Below are 17,010 nucleotides of genomic sequence, written 5' to 3'. Positions count from 1 at the left end.
TCACTCTGACTGCAGCCAGAGTCAGTTCACTTTCTGCCTGCTATTCCACACCCTGAGAATGGGTGGTTGGAGAGAAAAGATGCAATTATTGCAAGGATGGACCTGGAGAGAGAAACTTAACCTGCTTGGCATTACTAACCACACAGCCTCTACAGGCAAGTGGAGAATAAATTCTCATTAGCCCAACATAACAGGTAGGGCTAACACATACAAGTCACTTTTTGATGATCTGCTGGAAAATAACTGCCAGCCAAAGCACCCTGATCCACCTGGAGTCACAGTAAAGCAAAGAGGCTTCACTCATGTTAAATTTTATATGAAAAACTGTTTTCTTTTGCTCAAGCTATCAATTTCTAATTTAATTATGCTGAATATTGAATTTTACTTGTGTAAACACAAATTGTCAATACATTATTTCGTGCCTAAGGATTTTAGGTCCTTTCCTGTAAGACAATGCATCACAGTTTATTGAATATCTATAGCATTGACCAATTTTTCTTCTTTGCCTGTATACCAGAATTACTTATTGTAAAATACTTCTTTTAAAGCTCAGATGATGACAAAGATATGTCCTCAATGTTATTTCAAGGATACACTTGAAAAGCCCCCAAACTTTTAGTAATAAATAAGTTGCATGTTCATAGGATAGAAAGCAGAATAATTACCCAACTGCTTTAAATAAATTGTGGTACCCTAATGCTAATCAGCTTTAGTAACCTAAAAAAAAAAAAAAAAGAAGTGAATGTACATTCATTTATATTCATTAACTAGGCAGGTTTTCTATTTTAGGAAAGCAGAGGGGTTATCATGAGACTTTTGTTTCTATTCCTCCCATAGAACATCAGTCCTTGGATCAAAAGCATGATGTTTCACTTTAAAAAGATTTTTTTCATGCCTCCAAATTTTGTCCCCAAAACCACATTGAGCAAGAATGATCAGAACCATTGATACATTAAAATATTAGTAAAATAAATAAGATTTTTAACCCTAGGGACACTTGGCTTTCTCAGTGCTGCTTCAAGAGATAAAGAATTTGAGAATTGTGATCTAAAGATGGCAATTATTCCTGACCTGAAATGACTTGAAAGCAGAGTTCAGTAGAGGTCAGTCAGCAAGGTTTTTTTTCACCCAAAGTCTGAAATGCTTTTTAGCCCTCCTGAATTCAGTGTGAAGATCTCCAGTGAGCACTGACAAGCATGGTGTTTGCCCCACTCTCCAGGCTCTTGGGGCTTCTGCTGGACAAGTCTTTTCCCAAAATGTGACTGATTCTGCTTAAAGACTAAACCAAACAAGCCAAAAACCCACCCTGGTGCTCAGTGAGAACAATGTGAGACGTGGCAAGTGAATTGGTGAGAGTGGCTACTCCCCATCAGTCAGTACTGCCATGTCAATGTGTTTATATCCACACATCCTTGGGTGTCTATAGACACAGGACATTCCAGCACTGCCTGGCATAAAAAAGTCACATTTTGTGGCCACATGGACCCTGAGGGAAGCAGAGATGGTGTCTCTCCCAGCTGGATGCTTCCTTTGGGCTGACTCCAGGTACCACAACATGGATACACTGAAGGGAGGGTTTGCTAATCAGTGCCAGTCAGAGAGTAAAATATTCCTTCAATACCAGAGGAAAACCCAGGTCATCTTGGCTTCTCTTGAGCCATTCAGTGCAGCTGACCAGCTGCTTTCTTCTGCAGGGCTGGTGGGCAGGAGAGGCAAGGAGCACACCATAAATTCACTTTCAGAGTGAGGAAAAAACCCTTCCCAAGAACTGCTTTGGCAAAGAGAATGAGAAAATGAAGCATCATGAGGCATCATAGAAAAATTCATCTTTTCCTCTCGTCTTTGTGGTTGTTAATTTGGGGGGTAAAAGTGAATTCTGTTTTGGTTGGTTCTTTTGGTTTCATTTTGGTTTGCTTGGGGGTTTTTTTGGTTATTTTTAAGGCAGCTCCTCACTAGAATGTAGCAGAGCATCCTGCTTTTGATGAAGCACAGTGTCCAAGGGGTCAGGCTATCACTTTCAAGTAATATAAGGCAATTCAAGTGAAAAGTGACATATCTGAAAGACAGAAAATAAAATGCAGAGCTTTGTTACCAAGCAGGTGAACCAGAAAATAGCATACAAAGATATACAGGCAATTCAGTAGTAAGGAGAGAAGCAGATTCACCTAAGCACTGCCATGGAAGGAGTCCCACCAGGGCTCAGACTACATAATGAGCACTATTCCCTCAGACTGCTTGGACCAACATCAAATACCTTTACTTTTCACTGATGCATATTAAATTGAATTAATGCAGTGGAGCTGTCTCCTACCCCAAGAGGCCCCTGGCACAAGAGCAGAGCATTCCTGTGTGATTTCCATTCCCAACCAGGCACAGCAGTGTTCCATGGAAGGCTTGCAGGAGCCCCCTCAGCTCCCTGACACTGCCCATGCAGTGTGGGCAAGCTGCCTTCCCCTGACATCTTCACAAATTGGGGAGCAATTCTTCACCTTGATTGTTAAAGGCTAAAACCAAACAACCCTAATCAATTACAGCCTTCAAGGCCCAGGGGGGAATTTAAAAGTGAGTTCTCAAGGTCAGGGATCCAGGGGAAATAGATCCTTGCTGACAAGAGGCAGAGCTTCCCTGAGCTGATGGCTACATCTGCAGGACAGCTGCACCACGTGCATTTCCAGCAGCAAACAGGAGAACATGGAGCTGATGGGCAGCACACAGAAGGGTTAACCTCACATTCCATGGCAGGACTTAACCCAGTAAGGTCTATGATATCGAGTCTGAAGGGAAAAGAAATCAATTCTTGTTCCCGTGGGTAGGATTTCACCACTTGATTAGAGAAAGAAATGAATCTTTAAAGCACACTTACAGGAAAGGTATTTTCCATTTGCATGAAAGATGGGGATGGCTGCATCCCAAGTTAATGAAATCAAGTCTTCTGTGCCTGTTTGAGGATTTCATCTATTTGAATTATGCAAATATCAAATATAGCTTCATTGTATAAAACTTCAAAATGAGAATGCTATCCACACCTATCCACGGGGGCCAAAATTATATCCCCACTTCCCAAACTTAACATTGTTTCATTGAAGGCCAGAAAGAGGTTTTGAGTTTGTCCTACAGCATTGTGTTCCAGCTGTGACAGTCAATTTAAAGGACATTCCTGCATGTCAGCAAATAAACATTAAGTCATTTTAAATTTCACCTCCATTTGATAAGGTTAAAGCAATTCCCTCTCGGAGATAGGGGCTCAGAGGAGGGTTTTGAGCAGCAGTAACCAGGCATAGGATGCTGACAGCCACGTGGGCTTGGAGCAGGGCACCAGGGCAGCCTGGCTGAGAGGAGCCAGAGGAGCAGCAGCACAGGGATGTCTCACCCTTGATTCAGAAACCAAAACATGCAGGAGATGGTTCCTTCACCCACAGGCAGAGACCTGGGTGAGCACCAAGGGGCACTTGTGTGGTGCCAGGCCACCTTTCTCAAAGTTTCAAAAGGTATTTGGAAGGTATCTGAAAATGTTCAGTTTGCTCAGGCTTGCTAGACCTTGCAAGGTCAGCAGTCTCCCAAAGGAGGATAGAGTCACAAAGGCCACACCAAGGAGCACCAAAAGTGGCTTTTTCATTCCAGCCTTTTCCTTCCAAACCAGCAGAGTCCTTGACTTTATGGCCAGAGATGTCTCCACTCCCAGCACAGGCAGCCACACCACAGATTTGCACAAATAATCACATTCTGTACCCCAGGAACTGAACGAGTTCAGTCCCACTCTCCACTTGGAAAAGTGTCCCTGAACATGTCCTTCTCATGATTAGAAATTTTCTCATTTCTGCCTGTACTCATTCATGGCCCCCATAGACCTATTAGCTCTTGTGCCAATGCTCTCATTTAGATCAATGCAGAGAACATGGCAGCATTTTGTAATATCAGAGTGTTTGCACCGTAGGACAATGTTCCCTAAATTGTCAATATGTTCTTAGTAATAGAAAAGAATGCATTCAAATGTTGGCTTGGACCAGGAAAGGGGATGTTTGAATTCCAAGTCGCTATCAAAAAGCTTTTTAGAATTCAGCAGACGTGTACATGAGCAGGAGGTAGGAAAAGGGAAGGGAATCAAGCCAATGGAAAGCTTCAGTCTCCAGACATTAACTTTTAACAATGAGTTCCCAAGGCTGCCTCCAAGCACACCAGGTGGGGAAAATTTTCTAAGAAAGGGCACAAGGGAAGCACTGAAGGCAAGAAGAGGGATAGAGTCACAAACCTCCACAGGTACAGACACTGCTCCAGCTGAGGGGTGATGGCCTTTTGTGCCCACCAGACCAGCAGGCAGCTGTTTCAGAAGAACTTCCTCTTTTTGCTCTTGTATTGTTGTTTTTTGGCTGGGTTTTTCTAATAGCAAATCTATAGTCAGCATGGATTTAAAGATCTTTAAATTTGGACTTAATCAAGGGTAGTACAACTTTCATGTTCCCATCCCTAAGCTGAAGAGGAAGGTGTGCAGGCTGGAGGGAACATTCTTGCTCTGCAGCTGTGGGCAATTGCAAACTGCTTGACATAACCTGACTAAAACAGGCTGGGCTTCTTGGGCAGTGTCTGAACATGCACTGCAGGAGTGCCAGGCTTAGCTCACTGCACAGGGAGAGCAGGCTGGTTGTGCCCAGAGTCTCTGCATACAGCTCTTTCTGAATCCCTTTTGCAAGGTTTTCAAACCAGGGTGCAAACCAGATATTCCTCTTTCTTTGGCACCCACTGTACTTACAGATAACTCAAAGCCAGCTTATTCTTCTGTTTGCTGCATTAAACAATGCAACAACTTTTTAGCTGTAAAAGATCTGTCTCCCCATCCTCCACCACCTTAGCAGCTCTTTTCCTCCAGCCTCAGTATGGGTAGTTACACATTGCATTTCTTCAAAAGTTCAAGTTTAGAAACAAATACATTCTAAACCATTAAACTTCAGTAGTTAAGTTACTCCTCTAGAATCATCATCCAAGACTTCAACAGTTTGTGTATGTCTGAAAATGCCAATACATGCTCATACACCCTTTGGCAGAAGTTGACGTGATCATTACTAGCACTGAGGCTCAGGTATTTTGACTTTCAAGACAAAACAATCTCTTAAATACCACCTTTTGAACACCTGTGACACAACCCATTTCACCCATTTTAGACAAGCATTTCTTTCAAGCAATCAGAAAGTCCTGTTGAGTAAGCCTGTGACAGAAAGCCAGAAGGCTTTTAGCAATTTCACTGTCTGAAGGACAAGGGCAAGCACCAGCCTGCTTGCTTTTGACTTCTGTGTGACCTTCACCACACAATGCTGCTCTTATCTAATGGTTAAAACCTGGCATGTTAAAAGTTGTATTCACAAGAAAGACTGTTTGAATATCTGTGTACTCTGTTGCTGAAGCATTGCAATCTTTAGCTACCTTAAAAGTTTTATTCTGATTTTTGTTTCAGTCTTAGCAGATTCAAGGACTCTTTTCTATAGACATCTTTAAGTGTTATTAAGAGATTCAGCTGGTGAGGACCTTCATTCTCAGTGTTTTTATGGGACAAATGTCAGCTTTATTTTCAATCTCAGGAGCCTCAGAAGTTATCTTTACTGGAAAGAGAGACAATTGGAGAGAGGCACAGGAATTATAACATCAGCAAGTACTAGAGCTTATCAAATGAGAGGTAAGTAACACACCCAGAAATGAAAACTCTTTTTTTTTCTTGAAAAGGCTACATTTTAGAGACAGAAGGGTGGAGGGAAAAATAACCAAAATTTGAGGGAGATCATTTCAATCCCTTTTTTTTTCACTTGTCTACTCAAAATTTTTGTTCTACCGTCTTAAAAAGCTCATGTTCCTGTTCCTGGCTGAAGGCAGACAGATTACATGCCTGGTTTTGCATGTAAAGTTTCATACTAAAAGCAGACATTCTGGGACAGACCCAGGACTCATCTGCCCATTAATATCTCTCTGTGATGATCCCACACAGAGATCTGCTGGAGAAGGAACAAGGGATTTTCCTGTTCTATTCACACCAAGGTCTTGGCAGCCAGCAGTATCAGGACTTTCTAGAGTTGAGATTATATCTTGTTCTTGGCAGCATTGTTCTTCAAGGTTACATTTAACCTCTTTAGGAGCTCATTTTTACATCTGGCCTCCGCAATAGCGAGTTTCACAATTTAAATTTTGTTCCTTATGGTAAAAGGACTATAACAATTACAATTACAGAAAGCTAATAGCAGGTATACATACATACTGAACTCCAGGGATTTGGTAATGAAGGAGCAATCAACAAAGTCTTCTAATATTTCTTCAAATCAAAATCACCTTCAGCAGCACCAGACCAGACAAGCCACAAAATCAAAAGTCTGGGCTTGAGGTGGTTGCTCATTTAGCTGTGTCAATCATTGCACTGAACAAAAAGCAGACTGGCAATAATATAGGGAGGAGCAAATCAAGGTGGAATTGCAGAAATGCTTCATGAGCAGGGAGAAAACATTTACACTGCCCTCTGAAAAGGGCTGAGTTCTTTTGCAAGGTTCAGCCAGAGATTGGAGCAGACGCTCCCTAATCAAACATGGGGAAAAGAAAGCCATTTACACTGAGGAAGGATGGATGGCTAAGAAATGTTATCTTCTGTAATGCACCCCTGTTGTTTTTGTACTGATGATTAAAGTTTAGGTTCCTGGTAATTGTTACTTGTTTGCAGGTGCTTGTCAAGAGCTTTGAGTGCTCATAGAACTCTCCCTGCATCCTTCTGTAACAACATACACCTGCTGACACATCCCTAACTCCAACCTCATCCTGCATTTCAACTTAAATTCCTTATTCTAAAAATTGGTAAGGACAACAATGCTGTGTGCTTTTAAGAGGGAATTAATGCAACAATGAGAAGCTTAGAGATAGCTTAAGAGGAAACATGGAAAACTTAGCTCTTCACAGTACCAGACCTCTTTCTCAGTTTCACCTTTCCTTGTAAGTCACAATTTGTTGGAACCCTGAAGCTTGGGAGTTTTGAACTTTCTGACACTGACCCTCAGAAGAATACTGCTTTTGACTTGAGGCTTTGGAGAAGGCTTCCAAATTTGAGTGATGGAGTTAGAATCACAGGTTTGTAGTTGAATAGCGGTGTGTGATTTCACATGGTGAAGGGTTTGGAATTTGGGGTTTTAGAATATAGTAATAAGTATGGGACAAAATGGATGTTCTTGGGCATTTTCTTTTTCTTCCTTCTTGTTCCTTCTTCTTAGTTTTAGGAAGTACTTTTTATTGGCTAGAAAGTGCTGCAGTGCAAGTCACAAGTGTTTAGTCATTGGGTCAAAAGTATAAATAATACAGATGTTAGTTTTTAATTGGGCAGTTAGGCCTTAAAAGACCTTGTACCTAGCAAGATCCACCAACATTTTCTCACTTTTAGCTTGTTAGCTAGAAGTGCTGAAGAACTCGCTGTACTATAGATAAAAACTAATAAACCACCAAGTTCAAACACAAAAAAATCCATCTCTCGTTCATTCAATCCCAACTCTAACTGAAAACAGAAGAAAAAAGAAGATTAGACACTAATGTGTGGTGCCCTGTGTGAGAAAAAACACCTGCTAGACTCAGTGTTGATGTGGCAGAGGCTGGGCTTGTGTCACAGGTGGATAATTTGATGAGTGATAGGTGTGGATTCACAGTGAAAAAGTTACTCCCCAGGAGCCTGAAGTTTCTACTGGTGCACCAGACATACAACTTTTTTTTTCTTCTTTATATATACTATATAGGGTCCCTAATTAGTACTCCAGATGGGAGTAACTAATAATTACTTTGATTTCCCATTAAAATTCACAGGCTTGCAAGCATTGTTAAAAGATAATGGCCCCAGCATCAGATAGGAAAACAAAAGATTTAATTACAGGAAATGCAGTATAATTTGAATATGAAACAACAGAGGATTAGATAATGCATTTAGCCTTCACAGGTGAAGATTCCAATAAATTATCTGTGAACTTCTCACAAATGACTCCTGCCTACTGAAGCTGGGGAGTTACAAGAGCAATCTACATTTGAGATGGCATCTTGCTCAGAAGAGAGAGCAAGAAAACAGAGAGAAACTGGGAAATTAATGCTGAAGACAATAATGTCTTGACCAAAGAACAGGGGCAGCAGAGCAAAATTGATGGGACAGGGTTCCCTAATGCAGGGCTGCTGTGTTTGTCTGAGGGCCATCTCCCTCAATCCACTTCATACCTGTAGCAGCATCTGTGTTCCTCCACTTTGAGACAAATAAATCTTCCTGCTTTCTTATCTACTCTGAAGAACAAGACATTTTCCAAGGCTTCTGCTTGTAAGAAAACATGTCTTGGGGAGGGTTTGCCATGAGACAGTGGATTTTTCAGAAGTTGACACAGCCTGTCCTCAACTCCAAAGGCAGCAGTGCCCTCCCTGTTTTTTGGCTCACATTGCCACAGTGAGGGATATTGCCTGCACCTCCCTAATTTCTTCTCTTAGCATTTACCTAGGAGTGCCAAAAGAACCAAGGGCCACTAGGTTTATTGACAACAGCTTGTAAGAGAGAAAGAGAGAGATTAATAATATTAAGTTTAGGGCCAGCACAGGTAATGGTCCTTAATGAGGCTGAAAGACTTTGGGCAGCAGTAAGCACAGGGCAGAAGTGCTTCAGGAATCTTAGCTGTGCACTAATTCTCTGGGCAGTACAGATGCTGAAGCATATAGAATCAAAACCTCTAAGCCCCTACAGGCCAGGTGAAATCCCAGCTTCATTGTAGGCATCAGGTGAAAGAAAGAAGCTTGGCCACAACTTTAACAGAGAACCATTAAAGCACTCACTGCCCTCATGGAAAATGTTCCTCATGTTCTCATGCAGAAACAGCACTCAGGTGTCCCCAGAGACCCTATCTGCCAAGGCAGCATATATGGGAATTATGTGAATTACATTAGTGGTGAATTTGGTCCCCTGACTAGAGTATTTGTGGGGTGAGGTTGTTTTCAAAGCTGCAGACTTTTCGTGCTGAAGCAATTTTTAAGTACTCTAATGCAAAGTGTAATCACACATTGATTTTTCCATTAAAAGTACAAAAATCTTAAGTACCTCAGTGGTGCTGGCCTCAATTAGTCCCTATTCTTCGATTCTATTTCTCTTGGTGCTGTTTTGCCATCCCTCAGTGTAGGAGGAAAGGAAGACTGTCCACTTATGCTGCAAGTACAATCTTCTCTTACATGAGTCCAGTTAAAAGCAGAAGTAGATAGATTGCTTTCTGTACAATAGGGAGGAAAATTATGCTGGGCTCTCCCTATGTTCCTTTTCAAATTGCTGTGTGGGAAACCTGAACACACAGATGTCTGGATTTTGGAAGTTTGCCCAAGCCTATTTTACTGTGGGTGGTTTTTTTTTTAACTGAAAGAAGTTCCCCCACTCTTCAGAGGATATTATTTGTACACAATTGCCCTGAGAAGCCATCATCCCTCAATGCAGCCTTTCCATTGTCACCTGTTGAATAGCTGAGCTTCAGATTTGTGCTGCCAGCATTCAGCAGCACTGATTGGTTTTGCTGCTGACACTGGGTTAATGCTTTTGCAGAGAAGAGGAAGACAAATTTTACCTAACACCAGCAGGAAAATAATTTGCTTTTATCACTTTTCCAAGAAGCAGGACCTAAAAGAAAAAAACTTACAAGTTACAGAGGGGATGCCCCATACAGGTGAGTGGCCAGGCTCTGCTCTGTTGGTCTGAGTGTTTCCTGTTCCTTCAGCCCCTGCCACCCATTCCAGGGCACTGAGCCTCCTTCTTGTCTAGTGGAACTCAAAGCCCTGCTCAGGGAAACATATGGATGGAATCACCACACCAAACTCAGAGATGAAAATCACACCCAGCCTACAGTGAGCTCATCTTCAGACACATCTGCAGCAAAGAGCCTGAGCAAAGGCAGCTCAATGGAATGATTAAAGAAATGAACCAAACACAGTGAAGCTGAGTTTAAAGAACATGGGCTGGAGCTGTGTTCTGGAATCTCATAAATTAGTTTATTATTTTTATTCTGTTCCTTTACCTTTTTCAGTAGGGAAAAAGCCCAGCCAAATTCCATCCTATGAAGAAACATCTAATTTTCCTGTAACAGAAGTCCAACTATTGTCAAATTACCCTGTGCCTGAGTTGTATCTAGATGACAACCATGCATTTTTCACAACTATTTGAGGTACTCTGATGTAATTTGCCTCCTGAAATTTGCCAAGTACCTTACAAAATACACTTCTTCAGTGATCTTTGGAGAGGCTATTCCTACAATGCCTTTATTCTGAGCAGAGCATTAAGCTGCCAGCAGCAGTATATGGGAAGAAAATGGTGCTCTATCTTAAGTTCTAAGAGATCCTTTGAAGTTCTGAGTCAAGGTTCAGCTCATGGCTTGGTACAGCTGTTCATGGTGTTTACAGAGGCTTTGGTGCTGTTGTAGAATAGCCTGGCATTTTTTTAACAACAGTCACCAAAAAAGTGGCATTGCCTTGGTCAGGTCTGACTTCTTCCTGCCTAGCTTTTCCAGGCCTTCCCTTCTGATCATTTCCTTTGCTGATGGTTTTTGTTTTGATTTGATTTTTTGTTTTGGTTTTTGCCTTCAGGTGACACTCAGTGCATTTGACACACTTAAGTGTTACACCACATAAAAATATTTAAAAACCACCACTGCACTGCCTTTCTCAGATGGAGGCACTGCTGTAGGTTATTACAAATTCCCTTGCCTGCTTATTAAAGAGCTGCAGGATATCTGCTGTCCAGGCAAAATTCATCCTACATCAGGTCCCAAAGCAGAAAAGCTGCAGCTCTGTAGAGGTGGGAAAGAGAAAGCAGTGGGAATTTCCTGCCTCACATGTCCCAGGGGAGCTGATGGTGCTGGGCTGGTACCAACAGGGATCCCAGCTGGGCAGGTCCAGCATCAGCTCTGGCTCCTGCAGACTGCTGCAGCTACAGCAGAGCCTTAATGCACCTCCAGCAACGCCTCCTAGCAGCCAGATTGCTCTGCTATTTCTCTTTGCTGGATGGAACACCTCAGGAAGGATGGATGTTTCATCATGGACAGAGACAGGAGAAGGCTGCCCAGATGTCAAAGGCAAAGCACCCACCGTGCCCAGCAGCCCCTCTCAGTGGATCTGTGGAAACAGAGGAGTGCTGCTCCAAAGGGCCAGTTGGAAGTGTGTAATACAAAGAAAGAGGATGTGGCAGAACTGATGGACACTTATTTCAACATCTGTACTGTGGCAGGCTTGAGGCTGCTTTATGCAAAATGATCAAGGCTCTTAGCAGAAGCTCAACCTGAAGCTTTAGAATTGACACTTTTTTTCATCTGGGACCATCAGAACTCACTTTGCTGTAGAGTGCAAGTTCAGGGGAGTCAGATCCAGTGTGATGACAAACCACAGAGCTGTTTTTGCACAAATGTGCTTCTGGACAATGACCAGATTAAGAAGGTGTAGCCATAGCAGTGAGCACCACTGCTGGTGGTGCTTTCCCTCCATTAGCTTGAGTGGAGGCTCATCCCACACTGCTCCCCTTTCCCAGTGTTAACACTTCCTAAAGATTCTTAACTTGCTTTCAGCTGTGGAAGCATTTATAATTATTTATAATTTAACATTTGTAATTATTGCACTAGTTGGAGCTCTCTCTTTCATGGAATCCTTCCTTTACATTTCCTCTCTGTGTTTGTTACAACCCACTTATATATATATATATATATATAGTATTTATATATATAAGTTATAATTATATATATATATTGGAGATATATATATATCCAAAGTTGCCCTTTCTTGAGAGCTCTCTGCCACAGTGCAGGGCCTCAGCTCAGGGGTTGGAGCAGCAAGGGCTCCCCAGAGGCAGCCTGTGACCATTTAGGGGTCACTGCCTTCATGGCTATAGGAGAAACACAAGATCAAAACAGCCATAAAGATTTAACTGATCCCTGTCAGGGTGGGTCAAGCATATTAAGGGGTTTTAAATATTGTTAAAAGCTTGCATTTCATGAAAGAGCCACCAGCCAAGTGTTTTCAGACATATTATAGCTACCCAGTTTCTGCAGTGGTGTCACCCCATCCAGACTCATCCTGCAAGTATCAGTGCCACCTGTGGCAAGTAATCTTTCAACACTTACAGTTAATTTCCATGAATTTTCTTGAGAGCCATGCAATAACATGACACTAAAAAAGTATTAGTTCCTCCCTGTGTCATCCTCTACTCAGCTTTTTCTCATGGTCAGATTTATGATTTTAATCTCTGTTTTATAGAACTTATCACTTTTAACAACCAGAAGAAAATGCTAAATTGTTTTTATTGCTATTAGATATACAAAGACACGATGCTATATACTGTCATTTACATTTCACATTAAAAGTGAAATATGCTGTGAATGTGCAAGTATTGGTTTTAATTTGACCCATCTGTTAAATGAAAAACAAAGAGGACTTCTAAATCACAATATTTAAATTCAGCAATTTGTAAACAATTTATATGTTCATTTCTTCTGGGTTAAAACTGCCCTAAAGCATCACTCTTATGAAATCTCCAAATTAAATTGTTCTGTATTGTTCTCAGAAATGCAAGCTGGAGTTTCTTCCTCCTCAGTTTATTAATTTATTCCCTGAGCCAAATAAATTAGCAAGACTTGTATTAAGAGTCTTGCCACGGAAATAATTTTGGGGAATTCACACAAGTGTCTCCTGCCTCCAGAAAGCTGAGAGTATAGTAGAAGTGTCAGATATACTGGGTGGCAAATTCCCTTATCATTAAGGGCAGACCAGTTGCTTTTCATTTATTCAGCACTTTTGCAAGCAGCACTGCATCTGCCTGTTGCATGCTAGAGTACCAGGAAGAATAATCAAGAAGGGGAGCAAAAGTCATGGCAATTTACCTGCCCCTCTCAACCTAGGCAGGGTTTGGATCTTAGACTTGGCTTTAATGTAGCTGTGGTGATGTGCAAGGGGAGGGAGATCCACACATACAAGGATGCCCCAAGCAGCACTTTGAGATCAGATCTCTTTTTCTGCTTTGTGCAACAGGTGCCCCAGAAATCTGTACTGCCACTGGAGTGAGGGACAGAGAGCCCCTTAATGAACCACAGATGGGGCCTCTCAGCACCTTGTGAGAGGAGATGATTTATTCATTTCACAGCAGCTTCATGGCCTGACACAGCCCATGGCAAAAGCAAGACTAGGTGAGGAAGCAGAGAATCCTCAGAAAAAAAAAATTTAAAAGACAGGAAAAGAAGTAGTATAAAATCTAATCAACTTAAAGTTGTAGAAATTGACAGACCCATGGATTTCAAGTCCCTCTCTGCCATATGAGTCAGTGCACCAGAAAGCAACACAGAAACACTGGGTCTGCTGTGCATTCCTGCTCTAGATGCTTCGTTTGTTATATCCAGCATCATAATAAGTGACCCCACAAAACAGGAACGAACAGTAATGCAGCCAGACATGATTGAGGGTCCCTATGAGACTATCAACAAATGTGGAGACTGCATGGATCACTGCCCAGGAAGATTCCAAGCTGGTGAAAGAACAGCTTGATTAGGTTTTTGTCTGACAAATGTGGCAAGAGAGATCAGAATCAAACATGATTTCAGGGTTACAGGCCTTCACATAAAACCAGAGGAAAAAAATTCAGAGAGGGCAACTGCAATTGGTGAGACCAAATCAGCTCTCCAGCCCAGCTTCCCTAATGCTAAAATGCAACCCAGCCACAACTGCTGAGGATCAGAACTCTCCAAGGAGCATCCTGAATTAACAGGGAAATGCCTTCAGGGAGAGACAGGCTTGAGATCTTGCAAGACAGTCTTCCCTCCCATCACCAGCCTTACTAAATGCACTCATATTTGTAATTTAGTGGGAAAACATCCAAATAGAGCTACTTTATATCCAGGCAACTGTTACCTATTGCTACCCCAAAGGTCAAGCAGCAGCAGCCTGTTTGTTACCCATATACTTGCTTGTAGGTATTTAATAAAACCCAACAGAAATAACAGACAGTAAATAGATTTTTCCTTCTTTTCCCTCCCACCTGTTCTAATGACAAAAAGAACCAAAAACATACAGAAACATCAGGCTTCTTGAAATGTATAATAATACCAAAAGTATTATCCCTCATTTTGTACCACTTCAAACCCTTTGGGAGAGATTGGTAGGGCAAAACCAGAGGTTTCTGGGCTTTCTTCCCAGGTGGGAAGGGGGTAGGGGAGGCAGAGTAGGACATGGCTCTTACCCAGGAATAGAGTGATCTGCCTCCTGGAGCTCTTGCCCTCGGAGCTCTCGCTTTTCCTCAGGTAGCGCTCCTGGTGCTGAGCGCCCTTCACCGCCACCGTGCCCTCCTTGTGCACCGCCAGGGCCCTCATCATGCTGTGGCACATGAAGGTGACACACCCCAGCACCACGACGTACACAGCAAAGGCGCTGAAGACGCTGGCCTGGAACAGAGCCCACCTGGAGGAGAGGTTGGTGCAGATGGTCATGTTGTGCTTCAGCTCGGGGATGTAGTGCCTGGGCGTGGGCTTGACACAGGAGCTGGCTCTCTGGTAGCCCTCGATGGCCTCCAGGGGATATTCTGTGCCCATGGCAAAGAGCAGGGGCAGGGCCACCAGCACAGAGGTGCCCCAGACGAAGGCGATGAGCAGCTTGACGGTGCGGGCCCGGGCCAGGGCCTTGAACCTGAAGGGGTGGCAGACGGCCACGTAGCGCTCGAGGCTGAGCGAGGCCACGTGCAGCACCGTGGCGTAGCTGCAGGCCTCGAAGAGGAAGCTGTACAGCTTGCAGGCAAGGTTGCCCTTGGGGGTGGAGAAGGGGCTCCAGATGGCGCTGAAGAATTCCACGGGCATGCCCAGCAGGATGACCAGCAGGTCGGAGCAGGCCAGGCTCACCATGTGGTCGGTGACCTCCTTCTGCAGGTAGCCTTTCTTCTGCAGGATCCGGGTCACTTTGATGGTGATGCTGTTGCCCAAGAGCCCCGCAACAAAGATGCAGATATAGATTAAGGCCAGGGTGATCTTGACCCCCAGAGCCACCTCAAACTCTTGGACGTGGCTGTGGTCAATGAGATGAGAGCAGTCTGAGGCGGGTGTCTCTCCTGCCATGAGCAGTCCCAGGGTGCAGGAGAAGCTCTCCTGCCCTCTCCAACTTTCAAGCTGACAGCAAACAGATTCTTCCTCACTTTGCCCCTCTCCCCAAGGCACACATGTCCGAGCAGCCTGGTATAACCAGTGTGTCTCAACCAGCCACACCTGCGGGGTTTGTTGGTTTGTGAGCAGCAGCCTCTGAGTCAGTAAGTCAAACAGGAAAGTCTTTCAGCTCTTACCTTTCTTTACAGCAAACACCTCTTGCTCTTTTTGGATTTTCCTCCTCCTTTCTCCACAGGGTGAAGCCTCTGTTCTCCAGCCCTTCACAGTGTGAACTGCTCTGCTTTCCACACTTGTCTCTTCCCCAGCAAGCAAAGCAGCTTTTGGTCCTGGCCCCAGCAGAAGGAAGTCAGAGTCTGTGTGGTTATAGTACTCTGTTAACCATTAACCAAAATCTTGGCTATCCTTAGTCACTGGCAGCACAGCAGGTTTCGAGAGAGGGAAAAAAAAAATAGCAAGCCCCTCATATCTGAAATTCACTTCCTGTCACAGGAAGAGATGTTTCTCCTCAAGCTGGGTTTGGTTGTCAGGCTGAATGTGTGAATGGCACTGAAGAAAAAGTATTTCCTCGTGAGTTTAACACTCTCTGGGCTTCAGACTTCACCACTGCCCACATACTTCACTGCTTCACATTCTCTTTAATGGGGACCTCAGCATCTGCAGTGCTGGGTATGGAGCCTGTGCAGCCCCAGACTGATTTACATCAACAGGAGGTTCTGGTTTTCAGCTGCTGTGATGAGCTGGTAGCTTCTTAAAATAACTAGTTAGACTGTAAAGAGGAAGTCGCAGAATAAGATGAGCTCTAGATTTAGACACCTGGATTGTTTCCCTTCAAATTTCCATTTTCTCATGTTAGATAACAGAAACAGCAAAATCAGTAATCCCAGTCATCCCAATGCTTTCAAAGAATCTGGAGTAGCAGGAATGCAAATGTTCTTCCCCTTCCTGTGTCTCACCCCAGGGGGAAAGAATTTAATGCAGTTTTTAGTTTTAGTTTCAAGCCATAGCACTGAAGGCTCCCAAGGTAACCCCTGGAAACATTTAATTAGAGGGTGTGTATATGGATTAGGAAACCTTTAAATTACAATGCAAAATGGCATTACAGCTTTTGCAGCTGTAACAAAGGGAAGCCCAGTACAGTGATCTGCTCCAGTAGCAAATCTAAAGAACAGTGGGTTCACAAAGTGATTTTTATTAACTAGACAAGCTCATGTGACACTTGCAGCTCATGATAAAAGAGAAACATTAGGAAGTTGTTATTAAGCAGTCTCCTCACATTCAGTGGTTATCACTGTACCTCAGCAGCCCAAGTACACAATGAACAAAAGATGCCCCAAACAGGATAATCAGCACCTGTTTCTGTGCATTATTTATGCACTTCTGTTTCAGAAAAATCACCTCAAACCTTGCAGAACTTCAAGCTGTGTAGTCCCAGTCATCTTTCCTTACATTTGATAATTCACATTTGTTCTGCTCAGACAAGCTTTCTATTATTACCCCATTTCTTTCACTTAATTTCACTTTATAAAAGTGTGAACAAAGATTACATATGCATGACTGAATTGTGGAAATGAAGCTAATTAAAATTTGCTGCTTACCATCAAAAGGGAAAAGGGAGGGAGAGAGAGCAAAAGAGAAGGCCCAATAGGATTAGATCTCCCCCTTTTTATCCACACCAATTTTAAAATGCAGAACACAATTTTACGTTTTCAATATTATCTTTTGAACATACACAAAGTTTATTAAGTTTCTAATAAAGAGCTGGTGCCACAAAGGGGATAGGAAGGAAAGAGACAATTGTGGATAATCAGAGATGGAGACCATTAAAAATAAAAAACCCTCCATGGGTTACTGGACTAGATAAACCAAGAGTGAG

The 17,010-nt window shown here is 42.9% G+C and overlaps 1 protein-coding gene across 2 annotated transcripts in view; it reads right to left on the bottom strand.

The window, feature by feature from the left end:
* GPR39 (G protein-coupled receptor 39) overlaps window positions 1–15,486 on the bottom strand; it is a 74,553-nt gene extending 59,067 nt beyond the window's left edge. The window contains exon 1 of one of the 2 annotated variants that reach the window (XM_056496369.1): window positions 14,228–15,486. In XM_056496369.1, coding sequence (XP_056352344.1) covers window positions 14,228–15,092 — 865 coding nt within the window. In that variant the 5' untranslated portion in view covers window positions 15,093–15,486. The remainder of the gene's footprint in view (window positions 1–14,227) is intronic. The other variant, XM_056496370.1, reaches the window with a different exon arrangement.
* Window positions 15,487–17,010: the final 1,524 nt, after the last annotated feature.

This window comes from Oenanthe melanoleuca, chromosome 7 (assembly GCF_029582105.1).
Source record: "Oenanthe melanoleuca isolate GR-GAL-2019-014 chromosome 7, OMel1.0, whole genome shotgun sequence".
In the NCBI taxonomy this organism is placed as follows: Eukaryota; Metazoa; Chordata; class Aves; order Passeriformes; family Muscicapidae; genus Oenanthe; species Oenanthe melanoleuca.
The sequence above is the reverse complement of the archived record's forward strand: the minus strand, read 5'-3'. Positions and strand labels throughout refer to the sequence as shown.